Genomic DNA, 21184 nt, shown 5'->3' with positions numbered 1-21184 from the left:
TCACACACACACCCTCTCACTCACACACACACTCACCCTCTCACTCACACACTCACCCTCTCACTCACACACACTCACCCTCTCACACACACACACACCCCCTCTCACACACACACTCTCACACACACACACCCTCTCTCTCACACACACTCACCCTCACACACACACACACTGACCTCGTAGTTGTGTGTGTTCTGCACGCTGCGCAGCGCCGCCATCCACTCCTCCATCTCCTTCCTGCTGTCTGCAACCAGAGTGAGTCTCCTGCAGGGGGTGATGACCTACACACACACACACACACACACACACACACACACGCACACACACTGAGTCACTGTGCACGATGGCCTGACAGAGCGGCTCATGGTTCTGCTGAACAGGAATGAACTCACGGTGAAGCTGTTGTTCACGTTCTTGGTGCTCGACTCGGCCGCGCTGGCGTCCGTCAGATCCACCTCGTCAAAGATGATCGACTGAAGAACACCACAGGAAGGAAGTACATCACAGGAAGTACACCACAGGAAGTACATCACACACACCCTCTCTCTCACACACACCCTCTCCTTTTGAGATAATATGTTGAAGTTTGGGATTTTGAATAGTATTCAGTGTTTCCGCAGGATGGAGTCATAGCAGCTGCTGAGGCACGCGGGCCCAGCTACATGTTGAGCGCGGAGCGCGTGGACCTTTTTAGTGTGCGTGCGAAGTGCGCACACTATTTTTCTATTGGCGCATTTCCACTACAAGGCCTCGCTCGGCCTCGTTAGGCCTCGTTAGGACTGGCTCACTTTATGCTGCGCTTCCATTACAGTTTAGGAACTGGCAGTGCTTGAATTGGAATGAAAAAGGTGCCAGTACTCTAAAATCAGCAACTTTTTCAAGTCAATTTTATATATACAGCCCACAAACAAGAATTCGGCTACTATAATGCTGGTGGGTTTGTCTCTTTACTACTGTATATTTTAGAAAGGTTCACTGTACTTAACATTTTTTATGATAGGCAGTGGATATGGCTAAAGCTCAGTAAGGTCAATATTAACTGAAAATATAGCAATCAAAGTCTAGATCTTCTGCTGAAGACACATGAAGCAGAGACCTTTCAGGTGAGAGCCCCTCTGGTGGTGTTCAACATTAATGACAAGGAAACAAAGCTCTGGTCAGAAGCATTTTTTATAAAAAGCTTTAACAAAATTAAGTATTTCTGTACATTTTGAATGCAATCTAACTTTCCAACTCAGAAAACGAAAAACGAAAAAGTGCCAAAAGTCTTCTCACATGGCTGAGCTGCTTTGCAATATACTTCACCACTGAAGAATACAAATATGTATAAAGTAAACTATGATGCAATCTAACTTTCCAACTCAGAAAAATGATAAAGAGCATGAACAAAGAACATGTAAAAACAAATGCAAAATTTGCACAATCTAAAATGAGAAACTGTAACTGCAAGTAACAAAGTCTGAGCCATGGTAAAGAGTTACATTGAACACCAAGCTGATCAGATAACTCCCTGGTTGGTCTGAAGTCCTTCTATCTCCAGGATCTGTACAAATCGGCACATTATGCCAAAAGTCTTCTCACTGGGTGAGCTGCTTTGCAATATACTTCACATTGTTAGAAAAGGCTCCAGAAGGCCTTGGGGACATCAGTATCAGGGGCTGGAGCTGGACAGGCTCTTTCATCAGCACTTCTCCTTCCCTTTGCCAGCCAGGACCTCACATACTGTTCCGGATTGAACTGTCCTAGTGATGGTCCATTACATTTAATGAAAACCAGGCTGGACAGTCGGCTGACAGAGAGAGCATTCCTTTTTGCAGTAAGGATATCGTTCATGCAGCTGAATGCCCGCTCACACTCACTAGTGGAGACAGCGATGGTTCGGACTGCTTTCAGTAGAGACTCCATGGCAGCAGGTGTACGGGATGCCCTGGTTTCCTTGTATTCGCGAAAGCCCTGAACAGTCTCTCTTCTGTCCACTTTCAGCACTTCGCACAAACGTAGCACCTCTACGTCCCCATACTGTACGTCTAACTCCTCTTCAGGCCAACTTCCAGGATGGATAACTTTCATGTCCTGGATTAGCTGATTGTCCCGGGTCTCCCGGCCATGTAATGGGATTTCTCTTGTGCTGACATGAGAGGAGGTTGTGGAAGTCATTCTGTGTCTCAGATTCTCTACCATACTGCGGAAAAACTGACCTGCATGAATCTGTACAAGCCTGCCATTCTCACGCAGGGCAACACCCTTGAAGGACTTCTCAGCTAGAGCTGTATGAACTGTAGTCATGTGTGGGCCAGGCATGGTGACCATGGATTCAAAAACTCGCATTTCTCGAGTTAAGAGCCTATCTGCTGTAGGCAGTGTCATCTCTCTTTTTTGGAGTTGCCGAGAGAGGTCGCTGAGCTCTGTGAGCGCATCGTACATCAGTCCCAGATTGCTGACAAACGTTGCAGATGTGAGCACATCATCCAGGCCCTTGTACTTTGCTCTGTCTCTGGAATCCCTGCTCGTGTCGTTTGCAGCATTTGTGAAGTGATCATGAAGCACTCGGTAGTTTTCCCAGACTGCTCTGACGCTCCTTTCACTTGAAGCCACCCAGCGGATGGACAAAACACGCCCTATCACCAGGAGACGCTGTCCGACTGCTTGCGCACACTGCGCTAACTGCCTCTGATTTTTGGGGGAGGCATGGAACAAGGAATAGAGTTTGTCAAAAAAGATCTGGAAATGATTGAGCCCTGAGACCTCCTTGACCACATCCCCAACTGCCAGCTCTAGACGATGATTGGAGCAGTGCCACACAAACAGGCTTGGGAATTTACTACACAACTGGGTAGCAACGCCTGTTCTCTTCCCTAGCATGACTGAAGCCCCATCACATGCAAAAGAAACGAAACACTGACCTAAAAAGTCCTCATTAAAATCTCTTCCAAGACACTCCATTAACGCCTTTGTGATGTCATCAGCCGTTGTTCCATCCAACTCGATCAGCTCCCAAAAAAACGTTTCGGGCTCAGCATCAGCTAATGCTGAGCGTAGACACACAACAAGCACCGTTTTACCACTAATAGTGGTAGATTCATCGACCAAAACACAGAGTTTTCTTTGGTTTTCTGTAATGTCTTTTGCCATTTTTTTCTTCAGCTCATGAGCTATGTGGTCGATGATTTCGCCACAGGTTTTATTGGAGTGCAAAACCCTGCCCACGTTCAGCCCATTCAGTTTCTGTACATTCAAATCAATTGGCATGTCTGTGAATGGCCGGCTATGTTTGCCAATTTTATATGCCGTTCGAAAAACTCTGATAGTGGTGTCTAATTCAGATTTATGCATAGACTGCACTTGATGTTGAATAGTTTCACGTGAAGCAGATGTAAGGATGTCAGCAGCTTTTACATGGGCTTGTGATTCTTTATGTTCTTTGATTTTTTTCTCAGGCTAGCTTGTTGTTTGCCCTTGTCAACACCGAAATGAGACACTGCACACTCACCCCATTCAGTTGACAGTTGCAGTCCTTGTCCAGTGTGTATTCCCAAAGATTTGACATCTCTGCATATCCGACATCCTAGCTTCTTATCTTTAAGAAGGAGCCATGCATTGGTCTTGCAAAAATATTGCACCTGGTCCGTTGTCCAGCAGTCAGGTGCATCGCTTTGCCCGGTGTTGGTGGTGGCAGTTGCGCCAGCAGCAGCTAACGTTAGAGGCTCTGGAGGAGGCGGCGGAGCTAGTGGTAATGCTAATGCACTAGAACTTGGAGTAGGAGGATCAACCAAAGAAAGCTCCCCATCAGACACAATTTCCAACACAGGCACAGCATTCTCTGTATTTGAAGTTTCTTCCGGCGACAACCGCTGTCTTTTTGCACTTTTATTAATCCACGCTAACATTTTAGAAATGCTAATTTGTGACGTGACTTGCTTTCCTTCTCTCGGGGGCGTGCCTGCTCTGTTCTATCACTCTACATAGCCACCCACTGGGTGGGAGTTGCACTGCATAAACACAACACACGTGCATCTAGGTATGTAAATTGTAAAGCATTAAAACATGGTTTTACTAACAGTTTTCAGTATGTTGTTACTTCGGCATTATTATTATTATTATTTTGAAACGTGTATTACTATTAAATCACGGTCAAATAGGTTAATTTTGACATAGTCGTTTCCACCACAGTATTTACATGGAGAAGATAAGCCCCCGCCCCCTCTCCAGCACGTTCTGTTTGAATGACAGGAGTAAACAGCTGACAGCCGCTGTGAAACTCCAGCGGTTAGAGCGATGAGAATGTCCGTTCGGCACCTCATGACGCATCTACTGAGTACCGGGCGGCTGTATATATATATATGGATGTATAATAAGAACGGCAGGAGAGTGTTGAGTACTGGCACGGTGCATGAGTACCGGAGTACCGCCAGCATGCCGGTACTGAGCAAGAAGTGCCGGTACTCCATGGGTCAGAACCAGAAGTGCCGGTACTGCGTACCGGTGAGTACCGGCCCAATTCCAGCACTGGGAACTGGGGCAGTTACTATAGTAACGCAGTGTAGGCGGAGCCGTGACGTCATCTTCAATGAGAGCCCCAGAAAAACAACACAGCCGTTAGCCGTTAGCCCTCAGAGCTCACAGCTCCTCATATCTGTTCAGAAACTAGACAGAAGTTAAACAAGTACAAACCACAGACTGCCTGTGTCATGGCGAATACAGTCGCTGGTTTATTTATGTCTGTATAGGCCGTTGTTGTGAGTGTGGACGGTCGGAGCATATATATAACGTTAGCTTAGCCAAGCTACATGTAGAAAACACGCATTTTAAAAAGGTGTTTCTCTGCCGTCTGTCTGCAGACTTGTCAAAGCATTAATTCCTGGTTTTTACTAACCGGTATCAGTATGTTGTTACTTCGGCATCATTTTGAAACGTGTATTACAATTAAATCACGGTCAAATATGTTCCTCTTGTTGTAGTTGTAGCCCCCTTGCCAGCGATTCTCTCTCTAGTTTAGCATACTCCGCCCGACTCAGCCTGGTTGTTCCTGGCCCGAGAACCACGATTTTATGGGGCCAGAAAAACTGAATTAGGACCCGCTAGCCGGTACTAGACCAAGTGGAAACGCAACCAGAAACGGGCCCCGCACGGCTCGGCACGCTTAAAGCGAGCTCCCCGCTGCAGTGGAAACGCGCCATATGTGTCTGCCAGCACAAGAAAGGCTCTTGAGGCTCTACAGGTGTGTTTTGCTAAATCACTTTTATTGAACATACAGTAACACAAATACTGCACATGCTACAAATACTACAAATACTACACATACTACAAATACTACACATCCACATAACAAACAATCACAATAACATGGATGCAGTTTAATTATTTAACCTGCTTTATTTGAGGGTGGACCTCACCTCCTCTAGGGGGCACCTCACCTCCTCTAGGGGGCACCTCACCTCCTCTAGGGGGGTCCTCACCTCCTCTAGGGGGCACCTCACCTCCTCTAGGGGGGTCCTCACCTCCTCTAGGGGGGTCCTCACCTCCTCTAGGAGGGACCTCACCTCCTCTAGGGGGGTCCTCACTAGGGATGGGTATCGTTTGAAATGTATCGATTCCGGTTCTTATCGATTCCCTGTTTCGATTCCAAAATTGTAAAAGAAAGAGGTCAAACGTTTAGATAACAAACATATCTTTATTTTTTTCAGCTTTAACTGACATTTTTACAAATAAAAAAATATACATGCAATACAAATGTATTGCACAATTGCTGTGCTTTATTTGAACTGCTCAGTGGCGACTGGTCATTAGGGGCAGGCACAGCCCCACCTAGTGTCAGCAGAAAGTATTAAAATAATGATTACAACAAAATGCAAAAAATAAATTAAAATATATATAAAATATATTTTAAGATCATGTTTAATCATCTGATTCGTCTCATTGCTGTTTTAGTCTGTGTTCTTCTAGTTAGTGTCTACAGTGTGTGCCTATTGAGCTGTTTAGAGCCGTGTGGGACAAAACCCGATCCTGCCCCTCCCTCTCACTGTCTAAGTGAACGGTGACTGTAAAAACTACACTGCGCATGCTCAGAGTATTTTCCTATTTAATGTGTGTGGCAAAAAATAATGACCATAGGGGCATAGAGCTGCCATCCCCACCATACGTCATCTCACATCATTCAGAGCTGATTGGCTGTAAGTACGTGTGCCGCGAAAAGTGTGGTGTGTGAAGAGCAGGTGAAGAGGAGGAGAGAGACGCGTCCTAAAACCAGGAAGTAAGCTGCGCATGGCTTCCCTCCACAACAAAGCAATGAGATTTCTCCTTAGGATTTTAGAAAATAGCTCAAAATAAGATCTGTGGGAAACGTAGCTGTTAAAGATAAATGCACGTTTTGTTCAGCCGGATAATATCCACATGTCTACCCTACTTTTATAATTTTCTAATCATAAATCCATTGATTAGATTAGATTTATGATAGACTTTTGAAACTACAAGAACATAAGGAGGACTTTTACAAAACAGTAATAGAGATGTTTGTCCAGAGGGATAGGCAAATGGACTTCATCTTCAAGTCAAGGTAAGACCACAATTTTATTGAAGATGGGATCTTACTAAGAGAGAACAATTCAATATTTAAATGATAAAATTACATTTTTTGGGTATCCTTCTGTTGAACTGTCTAAAATTAATTGAAGCATCAGACAAAAAAAGCTTTTGAAAATAATATTATATTTTGATTTAGGTCAAAATATAATATTTGTAAACCTGAAGAGTCAGAGTTAGAGCCTCAGCAGCCATGAACCTCACTGCAGAAGCGTATAGACATCTGAGTTTTTTGTGCCCCACCACTTTAGTACATATAAAAACGCCACTGGAACTGAGCTATGCCTGTGGCAAGCTATTAACAGGCTTTACACGGTGCCTTGTCTTTCTCTTTCTTAGTGTAGTGGAGCCTCACTTCAGAGCGTTTACCGCGACCCATCTTTGGTGTCATGAAGTGACTGAGCTCGTGAACTGTCTACCGGGGGGCGGGGGAGCCTCGCTGCGGGGCAACTGTGGACCTCTGTCGCCTGTGATTCTCCAGAACACACAGATGGCCAGTCCGCCCCTGCACCGGGTCGCCACAGCGCAGAAGGACCCGGTGGAATAGAGGGTCTACCGCGTTTAGGAACCGTTAAGCAGAATTTTTTATAGAGGATCTTATTGGGAGAGACCATTCACAGGTAATAAATACACATGTCATCATAAAGGGTATAACGATAATGTATAATATTCTGTGCATATATGATCAGTGGTGTATAGCCATCGGTTAATTTCACCCAAAACCCACATTATAACTGACCATAATAAATATAAATATATTCCCAACTACAACAGAAACCCCTACGCCCATCCCGCCACTTGGTTCGTCCCGGAACCTTCTTTAGTCAGTGTTTGTTTCCCCGAGGACCTTTTGGCCAAACACACTGGAGCGGACACAGGACGAAACAGCATGGGTAAGCGATGAACCTTTACACAGCGTTCACTTCTACAATGAATGCAACTTAACGTCATGACAGATACACGCTAAACCAGGACATCTGCACACCATGACTAATCTCATCCGCTGTCACTCTCTGCGCTCTCGCTATAACTCCCCTCTCTTTCAGGTGGAGCCGAGGACCGACCAGCATCTGCCAGACGACATTCCAATTAATACGGTTTAATCATTTAACAACTACTACATCAATAAATAGTATAATTTATATAAAAATGTGCAAATCGGCCATGTCAAACTGTGCTGTGCAATCACGCTGATAAAGTGCAAACTGTTCACTAAAGTGCTGAGTGACTTTCTGTGCAAAAGGAAGTCGTTTCATAAAGTGCAATATTACAAGGCCCGAAGCCGTCAGTCCATAGTGACGAAGTTACCTTCGTTACAGGGGGTCCTCACATCCTCTAGGGGGGACCTCACCTCCTCTAGGGGGGTCCTCACCTCCTCTAGGGTGGGCAATCCCCACAGGAGCAATTTGGGGTGAAGTGTCTTGCCCAGGGACACAACGACATGCTGACTGCAGTGGGGTTTGAACCTGTGACCTCCTGATCCGAATACCAACTCACAACCCACTGCACCACAGGCCTCCCCATATTATTATTATTAATTAATTTATTTGTTGTACCTGGCTGGCGCCCCGTAGCACACTGGTATTACCTTAGAGGTCTGGGCGTAGTACAGGGTCCTTCCTCGCAGCTATAGATGTGTGTATATACCTTAGAGGTCTGGGCTTAGTACAGGGTCCTTTCTCGCAGCTATAGATGTGTGTATATACCTTAGAGGTCTGGGCGTAGTACAGGGTCCTTTCTCGCAGCTATAGATGTGTGTATATACCTTAGAGGTCTGGGCGTAGTACAGGGTCCTTTCTCGCAGCTATAGATGTGTGTATATACCTTAGAGGTCTGGGCGTAGTACAGGGTCCTTCCTCGCAGCTATAGATGTGTGTATATACCTTAGAGGTCTGGGCGTAGTACAGGGTCCTTCCTCGCAGCTATAGATGTGTGTATATACCTTAGAGGTCTGGGCGTAGTACAGGGTCCTTTCTCGCAGCTATAGATGTGTGTATATACCTTAGAGGTCTGGGCGTAGTACAGGGTCCTTCCTCGCAGCTATAGATGTGTGTATATACCTTAGAGGTCTGGGCGTAGTACAGGGTCCTTTCTCGCAGCTATAGATGTGTGTATATACCTTAGAGGTCTGGGCGTAGTACAGGGTCCTTCCTCGCAGCTATAGATGTGTGTATATACCTTAGAGGTCTGGGCGTAGTACAGGGTCCTTCCTCGTAGCTATAGATGTGTGTATATACCTTAGAGGTCTGGGCGTAGTACAGGGTCCTTCCTCGCAGCTATAGATGTGTGTATATACCTTGGGGGTCTGGGCGTAGTACAGGGTCCTTCCTCGCAGCTATAGATGTGTGTATATACCTTGGGGGGCGTAGTACAGGGTCCTTCCTCGCAGCTATAGATGTGTGTATATACCTTAGAGGTCTGGGCGTAGTACAGGGTCCTTCCTCGCAGCTATAGATGTGTGTATATACCTTAGAGGTCTGGGCGTAGTACAGGGTCCTTCCTCGCAGCTATAGATGTGTGTATATACCTTGGGGGTCTGGGCGTAGTACAGGGTCCTTCCTCGCAGCTATAGATGTGTGTATATACCTTGGGGGTCGGGGCGTAGTACAGGGTCCTTCCTCGCAGCTATAGATGTGTGTATATACCTTAGAGGTCTGGGCGTAGTACAGGGTCCTTCCTCGCAGCTATAGATGTGTGTATATACCTTGGGGGTCTGGGCGTAGTACAGGGTCCTTCCTCGCAGCTTGAAGTAGCGCCTCTTGCCGCGCTGGAAGGAGCTGCTCTGCTTCTGGAGGAAACCCTCCTTCAGCACCGTCTGCAACAGGAAGTGGGAGTTTGTTGTTTGTTGTTTGGGAGGGGTACTGTGTGAGCGATAGCACAGGAAACACTTCCTGTTGTTGTTTTAGTTGTTTACAGGATCAATAAGTTAATGTTACTCGATGTGTACTTGTACATGTTATTGTATATCTTAACTATCAGGTTATGGATGATGACAAAGCAGCATCCCTCTCCTCTGTCATCATCCTGTTGGACCTGTCTGCTGCATTCGACACGGTGAATCATCAGATCCTCCTTCGCACTCTCCAAAAACTTGGAGTTTCAGGCTCTGCACTTTCCCTCCTCACCTCATACCTCAAAGACCGCACCTACAGGGTGACTTGGAGAGGGTCTGAGTCCGACCCTTGTCAATTAACTACAGGGGTACCTCAGGGCTCTGTTCTTGGTCCCCTCCTCTTCTCCCTGTACACAAACTCGCTCGGATCAGTCATTAGCCCGCATGGTTTTTCTTACCACTGCTACGCTGATGACACCCAATTAATTCTGTCCTTCCCCCGCTCAGAGACCCAGGTCGTTGCACGCATCTCTGCTTGTCTAGCTGACATCTCTCAGTGGATGTCTGATCATCACCTCAAGCTCAACCTTGACAAGACTGAGCTGCTCTTCCTCCCGGGAAAAGATTGTCCCACTCTTGACCTGACAATCAACATCGGCACCTCAGTTGTTTCCCCGACTCAGACTGCAAGGAATCTGGGTGTGACCCTAGATAACAACCTGTCCTTCACTGCAAACATCGCTGCTACAACCCGCTGCTGCAGATACACGCTTTACAACATCAGGAAGATACGTCCCCAGCTGACACAGAAAGCGACTCAGGTTCTGGTCCAGGCTCTCGTCATCTCACGCCTAGACTACTGCAACTCCCTCCTGGCTGGTCTACCTGCATGTGCCATCCGACCTCTGCAGCTCATCCAGAATGCAGCGGCTCGTCTGGTCTTCAACCTTCCTAAATTCTCCCACACCACTCCGCTCCTCCGCTCCCTTCACTGGCTTCCGGTAACTGCTAGAATCCACTTCAAGACACTGGTACTTGCTTACCATGCTGCGAATGGATCTGGCGCTTCCTACATCCAGGACATGGTTAAACCGTACACCCCAGCACGTGCACTCCGCTCTGCATCAGCCAAACGACTCGCTGCACCCTCGCTGCGAGGGGGACCCAAGTTCCCATCAGCAGAAACACGTGGGTTTGCTATCCTGGCTCCAAGATGGTGGAATGAGCTCCCCATTGACATCAGGACAGCAGATAGCTTGCACATCTTCCAGACTGAAAACTCATCTCTTTGGACTCCACTTCCAGCGATAGAACTATTAACAAAGCACTTATATACTAATAAAGGACTGGCTTACCTAAAGCCAGTTGAGTAGCACTTGAAATGTTTGGCTCTATGAAACCTGATGTACTTTATGATTCTGTTTTCTTCAAGGTTGTGTCTTCCTGGTCGAACACACTTATTGTAAGTCGCTCTGGATAAAAGCGTCAGCTAAATGTGATGTAATGTAATATTATGTGGACAGGAGGAATGCAGCCGGTCTTTGAACGCTCAAACATCTGCTGCTGCGTTCAGGGACCGTGGGACCGTTTGTCTTTTCCTTTAGTTTAATGAGTGTTATTTAATGTTATTTCCATCTTCATGTTTGCTGTTGTTATTATTTACTTTGATCTTAATATCTTTAAAGTAGATGAATCCGTTTATACAGAAAGCAAGAGACCCTTCACCTGAAACACGGCCGTTTCTTAATCGCAAGTAAAACTGCTGCAGAGCAACTATTTCAAGTATACTACGTCATCAAGTGGCGCCAAAGGACTGATTAAATGCATGTCAAATCATGGGCCCCTTCTCACTTCTCCTATTTCTCATCTCCTCGGTCTCACCGGAAGTTGATTTGTCTGCGCCATCTTGAGTACCGTCCCATGGCCCTTATTTCTGCCGGAGGAGCGAGGAGCGATCATGGAGGAGCTATTACCGAGGAACCACCAGACCATCCTCCGATGAAATCCTCAGACACTCGCCCCGCCCCCTTACTGTGTATCGCTCACTGATTGGACGAGGCAGTGCATGCACTGATCTGATGCTTCTTGACATGAGAGCAGAGTGAAGAAAACACATGAACCTCACGTGAGTCACTCCTCAGTTTATACCGTATTTTGTTTCAATTCATGTTTCATTTAGTTACAAATATGTGAAATATCTGAACAACTAAGTGGTCAAAAATCATTTAATTCATTTTTTGGAAACATTTTCATGATCGCTTTTTTCGTTTTACATTTTCATTTATTGTCATTTCCATTCAGTCAGTAAGTGCTATTAAAATGTGAATGTGCTGCATATCCACACAAACACACAAAGTGTGCAATGAATGTTATTCTAACTGGGTTTTGATAGATAACATATCTATTTTTCTTCTCTCAATTATTCTATTTCTATTGTGCCTCTAATCAATATTAATCAAACTATTGTTCGTTTATACATTTTAAGAATGGCGTTTATCTTGTTTGACAATGAGTTCTTATTTTATTTTATTTATTGGGGTCTACAACAGATGATACAAATGTGTGTGTCAGTAAATGTGTACTAATAGAGGCGGAGCTGCTGTCAGACGATCAGCTGTGCAGCGTCATCACAAACGGACGTCGCTTCACGTGACGCTCCGGAGGAAAGGACGTCCCATTGCTCTTAAAACTCATTTCCTGCTTCTCATGGTTTCCTTGCGTCCCTCCATGCTTCCCTGGTGGGAGGGACTAAACGCAGGGAAACGACGCAAGTGAGGGACGCAAGGATTCCATTTAACCGAAGTGAGAAGGGCCCCGGGTCACTACCGGAGGACCGAGGAGTCGAGGAGGGGAAATTTGAGTATTGAGAAACCTCTCCTGTCTCCCACCACCTCCACAGTGAGATTTAACTTCTGTTAGACAGCCATCATACTGAATACATATTGACTGTGAATGTATGCAAACATGTATGGCATATAGCTGTCTAACAGAAGTTAAGTCCATGTCTCACTTATCTCATGTACTCAACCCCAAATAAAAGAACCCAATAAAAAGAGTTGTTAAATAATAGTGAAGTCACGTTGAAACAACAATACCTCATCTCTCTCGTTTTCTTTTGAGCTTTGCTAAAAGCCACTGTGTCAAGTGTCCTACTTGGGTTGCCGTATGGAGTTGTCCAATATGGCGGACCATCTCCCACATGCGCACTGCAGATAGGGCAGGGGGACGGATCGGGTAGTGACAGAGGGCCCTTCTCACTTCGGTTAAATGGAATCCTTGCGTCCTTCACTTGCGTCCTTTCCCTGCGTCTAGTCCCTCCCTCCAGGGAAGCAAGGAGAGAGGAAACCACGAGAAGCAGGAAATGAGCTTTAAGAGCATGGGACGTCCTTTCCTCCGGAGCGTCACGTGATGACGCCGCACAGCTGATCGCCTGACAGCAGCTCTGTCCCCGTTGTTTCCACAAACACCCCCGCCTCACATTTACTGACACTAACATGTGTGTCATCTGTTGTAGACCCCAATAAATAAAATAAGAACTCATTCTCAAAAAAGATAAACGCCATTCTTAAAATGTATAAACGAACATTAGTTGGATTAATATTGATTAGAGTGCACAATTAGGGTGACCAGATGTCCCGCTTTGCACAGCATTTTCACGACTTTTGGTGCGTCCCGCAAATTGAGAAGATGTCCCGCATATTTCATTTTGATTAGCTAAAACGCTTCTTTAAAATCAGATTCATCCAATGGCTGTTGAGAAAGCAGGGAAGGCTATCATCACGAGGCTGCTGTTGCTGTTATGCACAAAACTGAAAGCTATTTTATTTTATGTATTATTATGTTTCTGTTCCCTCCTGGCCAGTTTTGATTTGTACTTATGGTTTTATTTGTATCTATTAATTGATGTTGTGCCTACTTGTACAGGTAATACACTAGTTGAATTAAGAAGATGCATTTCTAAACACTTGAAGTGAATAATGGCTGCTGCCTTGGTTAGCCTTAGTTTACTTTTCTTTATTAAGATACTAAATTGTTACTGCATTTTTACTTCACTTTCTGCTCTGTTATATATTTGTTACGTTTTTTTTTTCCGGAGGGGGGGGGGGCGCTGTTGAGAGGGTGTCCCACACAACCATACTCCTTGTCCCACATTTGGTTTGTTGGGATCTGGTCACCCTATGCACAATAGAAATAGAGTAATGGAGAGAAGACAGAGATGTTATCTATCAAACCTAGTTAGATGAACATTCATTGGCCACTCTGAGTGTTTGTGTGGATATGCAGCACATTCACATTTAATAGCACTTAATGACAATAAATGAAAATGTTTCCAAAAAATGAATAAAATGATTTTTGCCCACTTAGTTGTTCAGATATTTCACATGTTTGTAACTAAATGAAACATGAATTGAAACAAAACACGGTATAAACTGAGGAGTGAGTCCCGTGAGGTTCATGTGTTTTCTTCACTCTGCTGGGAAACTGCCTCGTCCAATCAGTGAGCGATACACAGTAAGGGGGCGGGGCGAGTGTCTGAGGATTTCATCGGAGGATGGTCTGGTGGTTCCCATGGATGTATAATAAGAACTGGATACAGCGTGGGAGGCGTGGCCTCATTCATTCCTATGAGAGTTGCTCAATGGCGCATGAAGACAAAATGGCCCCACTTTTGAGAGAGCGAAACGTCACAGATTACCCGGCATGCCTGAGAAGTACCCGTATGTGCACTCATAGCGCATGCGCAACTTTAACCACGCCGCCCAAAAGGCTCGTTCACGTGAATTTGCGTACACGTAACAGCACCGCGCGTTCATGACAGCATGGTACTGGATTTAACGAGCGAGAACGGGAACGAGGCGGCAGTTAGCAGCTAGCGGCTAGCTAGTAAATTATGCTAAATCACACATCAATCGTTATGTACTTTTATATTACGCTGACATCAGGATCTAGTGATATCCAAGCAACAGAGCTTCATGTAGCATGATACTTGTATGGGTTGTACATGAAACCACTTGGTAATATATAAAATGTATATGTTGAAGCCTGTTATGATCAATTGTGAGTTAAAACTTTATCTAAAAAGTAAAGCTGATGATGGATTACTGTGGTGGAGTTAAAATAACAATATCCTATTTCTGTTTGAAATGTGATGGAGTAAAAGGATAGTAACTGTGATTATTCATGTTAGCCCACAAGTAACAAACAATTGCAAGTGCAATAAGAAGCTACAGGAACGTTAATCTACGGTAATATTAACTTTATTTAATACAACATTTACGCTACAAGATTTACATCATACAGCCCATGTAGTATAATATTTTACAAATGAAGAATTACAGCAAACATGTGCAATATATCCATTATTACAGCTCCGTGGCAGTGAGGCGATATGGGTCCGTTGTTATTGTGCATCCATGGGTAAAGAGAAACGCATGTAGTGCTGAACACGTAACATGAACGTGCCGGGCGGCGGGGTCCCGTGGGTTAGATGCGCGTTCATAATGCCGAGGGAAATAACTCTCAGAATAACGTTATTAGCACATTTTTACAACTTGAGGAACGAATGTTTTTAATAAGGGCTATACAAGTGTTCACACTGGGTAGTTTATTTAGTTTAAAAAAAATTATCCAACGAGTTACAGACCACTCTTTCCCCATGTAAGTCAATGGGAAAAAGTGTTTCTGGGCCCAGCAACCAAACGGAAGTGTAGTACCGCCGTTTGGCCAGCACGAATATTCTCATCAGACTCCGGCGCACTTCCTGGGGGCTTGGGTGGTTCCTCGGTAATAGCTCCTCCATTATCGCTCCTCGCTCCTCCGGCAGAAATAAGGGCCATGGGACGCTACTCAAGATGGCGCAGACAAATCAACTTCCGGTGAGACCGAGACCGAGGAGCACATGGGAGCCTGCCTGCAGACCTCCACTCTCAGGACAGGAAGTGACGATTCTGACACGTTTTTTTTCCCGCCCACCGAAGGACTCGTTTGATGGAAGTTTTCAAATCACAATGGAGACTCATCACGGAGGTGATGAGCCCGCCCACCGTGCACTTTGGGTCGGCCTTGGTCAAGCCCTTTTGACCCCCCCAGCCTGGTTCTCGTAAAGGTTTTTCGCTCAAATGACACCATGGAGGAATGTAACGGGAGTTGACAGGGGACTCTGCCCGCCTCACGAGTGCATATTTTCAGACACTTTTTTTCACTTTTCCCCGGTTTTATTCTTTTTTGGCTATTTCACCCGGTTTCTACCGGGGACATTGCCCGGTCTCGGGTGTCCTCCCATGGCCTGTGCCCCCCCCCCCCCACTCATCCATATATTAACGGATTTTGACAATTTTTGTTGCTTTTTTCTCCTCTCCTCTCACTGATCGAATGGCAAACGCGACCCACTGTCGGAGGGCCTTCCTCCGAACTGCGGGTTCGACTGATGGCCGGGAGGGTGTGCTGCGTTGGGGTGGGGGACTTCCCCACTCTGCGTGTCTCTTCCTTCCCGGGCCGGCCGATATGAAGCGTGACCAAGACGCATCGTCCAGGGGTCCCGCAGCGGGGTGGAGGTTCCCAGCTGGAACCTCCACCCCGCTGCGGTGCACCCGACAAACACGGTTTCTCGAACCTTCCACTGTTGTCTAGCGGGTGTAACTAAAATACAAGATGTCGTATTTATATATATATCTATATAGATAGATAATAAGTGTCAGTACGATTTTATTTTGTATTTGCGTGCATTTCCTCTTCGGAAAGTGGCGCTGCGGCTGTACTGATAGTAACAACAATACAAGGTGTCCGTATATATCTATATATATAGAGATATATACATATGTATATAATAAGTGTCAAGAGCCGCTTTTATTTTGTATTTGCATGCATTTCCTGTTTGGAAAGTGGCACTGTACTGATAGTGGTGACTTTATTTTTGGAATTCTTAGCGTGCACTTCCTGTCCTGAGAGTGGAGGTCTGCACCGGAACTGTCCTGAGAGTGGAGGTCTGCACCGGAACTGTCCTGAGAGTGGAGGTCTGCAGACAGACCCCGCTCGAGGAGCGAGGAAATGAAAAATAAGAGAAGTGAGAAGGGCCCACTGGTGTACTCGCGATTGAGAAACGGCCAATGGCTTCAAAGCAGCGACACAGGTTTCTCCGAGCTTCTGTTGTGCACCTGAAGGCAGCACACCGTAAAGTTTAACGAAACGGTAAAAAAAAACGAGCCGTGAGTTTACCGGAGCTGTGACGTCATCTCACTACCGACAGACAATCTAAACTAACGAAATGTAATCTGAAATATAAACTGGATTTACTTTATTTACTGTATACTTTATGTGTTTCTTATAAACAACATATAGGCTATGGTGTGAATAAACGATCTTTAATAAATAACGGGAAAGTCAGTTTACAGACCGTTACAATAACAACAACAACAATAACACATTACATTTATGAAGCGCTTTCTACAACTCAAAGCTTTAGGAAAGTTCAAACAACACGGATGAAGTCAATTAGATTAAAATACAAAGAAGCCCCCCCCCCCCCCTGTGGTCCTCCTCTCCCCGGGCTGCAGCCCTCCTCTCCGGGGGAACAGAGCAGAAAACACCGGGGCATCACTGGGCCTCCGAACCGCAGCTAGTCGCGGTTAGCCTAGTCTAACTGTTGATTACAGACCGTTAACGTGAAGCTGTTTCTAGTCTGTTTAAACCGGGATATCTTTCGGATATATAGGGTTATATAAACTGTATGTAGGAGGCGTGTGGCGCAGTGGATATAGCCTTGGTGTTCGGATCAGGGGAGCACAGGTTCAAACCCCACTGCAGTCAGCATGTCGTTGTGTCCCTGAGACGCTTCAAAGTGCTCCTGTGGGATTGTCCTCAGTGTTGAGTCTGTGAGTCGCTTTGGATAAAAGCGTCTAACAAGTGACATGTGTTGCTGTAGTTCCTCTCTCCAGACTTCATTTAAGATCCACTAAACTCAGATAAACTCAGCAGAGAATATGAGCCGAACAAAACAAAGTTTAATATAAAGTTTAACCCGTTTTCTAATCTGCAGGTCGCCTGGATCCAAACCCACCGAGAAGAGCAAGCTAAATAAAGAGTTCAGAGGAGGGGGGAAAGGGATTTAAATTGAGGATTAACTGGGGATACATTGAGGAGTTTACTATAGACTGTATACTAGAGAAGTTTGAACGACAGACCGAGTTAAGGGGACTGAGGGACAGCCTCTGACCGGGGGACAGCCTCTGACCGGGGAACAGCCCTCCTCCCCCCCGCTGCCTCTGACCGGGGAACAGCCCTCCTCCCCCCGCTGCAGAACAGCCTCTGACCGGGGATTCTGTCCGGTAACCCCCCTCCCCCGCCGCGTACCTTGCTGCGGATCTGTCCGGACGTGGACACTTTCCGGATGAGTTTCTGCGGGGATCCGGGCTCCTGCTCCGGCTCGCTGTCTGAAGAATCCTCCGGACAGCGGGGCTCTGGTCCCTCTGCAGCCGCCATCCTGCCTCCAAACCCGGGGAGGAGGAGCAGCAGCAGCGCCGCCCAGAGGCCCCCTGGCGGCGGAGCCCGGTACTGCACCCACAGACCAGAATGGGTTTATTACCTGTGGGTTTATTACCTGTGGGTTTATTACCTGTGGGTTCTCACTGTGGAGGTGGTGGGAGACAGGAGAGGTTTCTCAATACTCAAATTTCCCCTCCTCGACTCCTCGGCCCTCCGGTAGTGACCCGGGGCCCTTCTCACTTCGGTTAAATGGATTCCTTGCGTCGTTTCCCTGCGTCTAGTCCCTCCCACCAGGGAAGCATGGAGGGACGCAAGGAAACCATGAGAAGCAGGAAATGAGTTTTAAGAGCAATGGGACGTCCTTTCCTCCGGAGCGTCACGTGAAGCGACGTCCGTTTGTGATGACGCCGCACAGCTGATCGTCTGACAGCAGCTCTGTCCCCGTTGTTTCCACAAACACCCCCCCACCTCTGTTAGCACACATTTACTGACACACACATTTGTATCATCTGTTGTAGACCCCAATAAATAAAATAAAATAAGAACTAATTCTCAAAAAAGATAAACGCCATTCTTAAAATGTATAAACGAACAATAGTTTGATTAATATTGATTAGAGGCACAATAGAAATAAAATAATTGAGAGAAGAAAAAGAGATATGTTATCTATCAAAACCCAGTTAGATTAACATTCATGGCACACTTTGTGTGTTTGTGTGGATATGTAGCACATTCACATTTTAATAGCACTTACTGACTGAATGGAAATGACAATAAATGAAAATGTAAAACGAAAAAAGTGATCATGAAAATGTTTCCAAAAAATGAATTAAATGATTTTTGACCACTTAGTTGTTCAGATATTTCACATATTTGTAACTAAATGAAACATGAATTGAAACAAAACACGGTATAAACTGAGGAGTGAGTCCCGTGAGGTTCATGTGTTTTCTTCACTCTGCTGGGAAACTGCCTCGTCCAATCAGTGAGCGATACACAGTAAGGGGGCGGGGCGAGTGTCTGAGGATTTCATCGGAGGATGGTCTGGTGGTTCCCATGGATGTATAATAAGAACTGGATACAGCGTGGGAGGCGTGGCCTCATTCATTCCTATGAGAGTTGCTCAATGGCGCATGAAGACAAAATGGCCCCACTTTTGAGAGAGCGAAACGTCACAGATTACCCGGCATGCCTGAGAAGTACCCGTATGTGCACTCATAGCGCATGCGCAACTTTAACCACGCCGCCCAAAAGGCTCGTTCACGTGAATTTGCGTACACGTAACAGCACCGCGCGTTCATGACAGCATGGTACTGGATTTAACGAGCGAGAACGGGAACGAGGCGGCAGTTAGCAGCTAGCGGCTAGCTAGTAAATTATGCTAAATCACACATCAATCGTTATGTACTTTTATATTACGCTGACATCAGGATCTAGTGATATCCAAGCAACAGAGCTTCATGTAGCATGATACTTGTATGGGTTGTACATGAAACCACTTGGTAATATATAAAATGTATATGTTGAAGCCTGTTATGATCAATTGTGAGTTAAAACTTTATCTAAAAAGTAAAGCTGATGATGGATTACTGTGGTGGAGTTAAAATAACAATATCCTATTTCTGTTTGAAATGTGATGGAGTAAAAGGATAGTAACTGTGATTATTCATGTTAGCCCACAAGTAACAAACAATTGCAAGTGCAATAAGAAGCTACAGGAACGTTAATCTACGGTAATATTAACTTTATTTAATACAACATTTACGCTACAAGATTTACATCATACAGCCCATGTAGTATAATATTTTACAAATGAAGAATTACAGCAAACATGTGCAATATATCCATTATTACAGCTCCGTGGCAGTGAGGCGATATGGGTCCGTTGTTATTGTGCATCCATGGGTAAAGAGAAACGCATGTAGTGCTGAACACGTAACATGAACGTGCCGGGCGGCGGGGTCCCGTGGGTTAGATGCGCGTTCATAATGCCGAGGGAAATAACTCTCAGAATAACGTTATTAGCACATTTTTACAACTTGAGGAACGAATGTTTTTAATAAGGGCTATACAAGTGTTCACACTGGTAGTTTATTTAGTTTAAAAAAAATTATCCAACGAGTTACAGACCACTCTTTCCCCATGTAAGTCAATGGGAAAAAGTGTTTCTGGGCCCAGCAACCAAACGGAAGTGTAGTACCCGCCGTTTGGCCAGCACGAATATTCTCATCAGACTCCGGCGCACTTCCTGGGGGCTTGGGTGGTTCCTCGGTAATAGCTCCTCCATTATCGCTCCTCGCTCCTCCGGCAGAAATAAGGGCCATGGGACGCTACTCAAGATGGCGCAGACAAATCAACTTCCGGTGAGACCGAGACCGAGGAGCACATGGGAGCCTGCCTGCAGACCTCCACTCTCAGGACAGGAAGTGACGATTCTGACACGTTTTTTTTCCCGCCCACCGAAGGACTCGTTTGATGGAAGTTTTCAAATCACAATGGAGACTCATCACGGAGGTGATGAGCCCGCCCACCGTGCACTTTGGGTCGGCCTTGGTCAAGCCCTTTTGACCCCCCCCAGCCTGGTTCTCGTAAAGGTTTTTCGCTCAAATGACACCATGGAGGAATGTAACGGGAGTTGACAGGGGACTCTGCCCGCCTCACGAGTGCATATTTTCAGACACTTTTTTTCACTTTTCCCCGGTTTTATTCTTTTTTGGCTATTTCACCCGGTTTCTACCGGGGACATTGCCCGGTCTCGGGTGTCCTCCCATGGCCTGTGCCCCCCCCCCCCCCACTCATCCATATATTAACGGATTTTGACAATTTTTGTTGCTTTTTTCTCCTCTCCTCTCACTGATCGAATGGCAAACGCGACCCACTGTCGGAGGGCCTTCCTCCGAACTGCGGGTTCGACTGATGGCCGGGAGGGTGTGCTGCGTTGGGGTGGGGGACTTCCCCACTCTGCGTGTCTCTTCCTTCCCGGGCCGGCCGATATGAAGCGTGACCAAGACGCATCGTCCAGGGGTCCCGCAGCGGGGTGGAGGTTCTCCACCCCGCTGCGGTGCACCCGACAAACACGGTTTCTCGAACCTTCCACTGTTGTCTAGCGGGTGTAACTAAAATACAAGATGTCGTATTTATATATATATCTATATAGATAGATAATAAGTGTCAGTACGATTTTATTTTGTATTTGCGTGCATTTCCTCTTCGGAAAGTGGCGCTGCGGCTGTACTGATAGTAACAACAATACAAGGTGTCCGTATATATCTATATATATAGAGATATATA

General features: G+C 45.9%; 1 protein-coding gene across 1 annotated transcript; it reads right to left on the bottom strand.

Annotated features, from left to right (window-relative positions):
* Positions 1-75: 75 nt before the first annotated feature.
* On the bottom strand, positions 76-18177 carry LOC117554744 (diacylglycerol kinase delta-like). The gene is made up of 4 exons (XM_034229234.1): positions 17762-18177; positions 9284-9394; positions 393-473; positions 76-281 (listed from the first exon to the last, which is right to left on the bottom strand). Exons 1-4 carry the CDS (start codon positions 17888-17890, stop codon positions 141-143), a joined length of 462 nt encoding a protein of 153 aa, XP_034085125.1. The 5' UTR covers positions 17891-18177; the 3' UTR covers positions 76-140.
* Between the last annotated feature and the right edge of the window lie 3007 nt (positions 18178-21184).

The sequence above is a fragment of the Gymnodraco acuticeps genome, unplaced genomic scaffold (assembly GCF_902827175.1).
Source record: "Gymnodraco acuticeps unplaced genomic scaffold, fGymAcu1.1, whole genome shotgun sequence".
Taxonomy (NCBI): Eukaryota; Metazoa; Chordata; class Actinopteri; order Perciformes; family Bathydraconidae; genus Gymnodraco; species Gymnodraco acuticeps.
The sequence above is the reverse complement of the archived record's forward strand: the minus strand, read 5'-3'. Positions and strand labels throughout refer to the sequence as shown.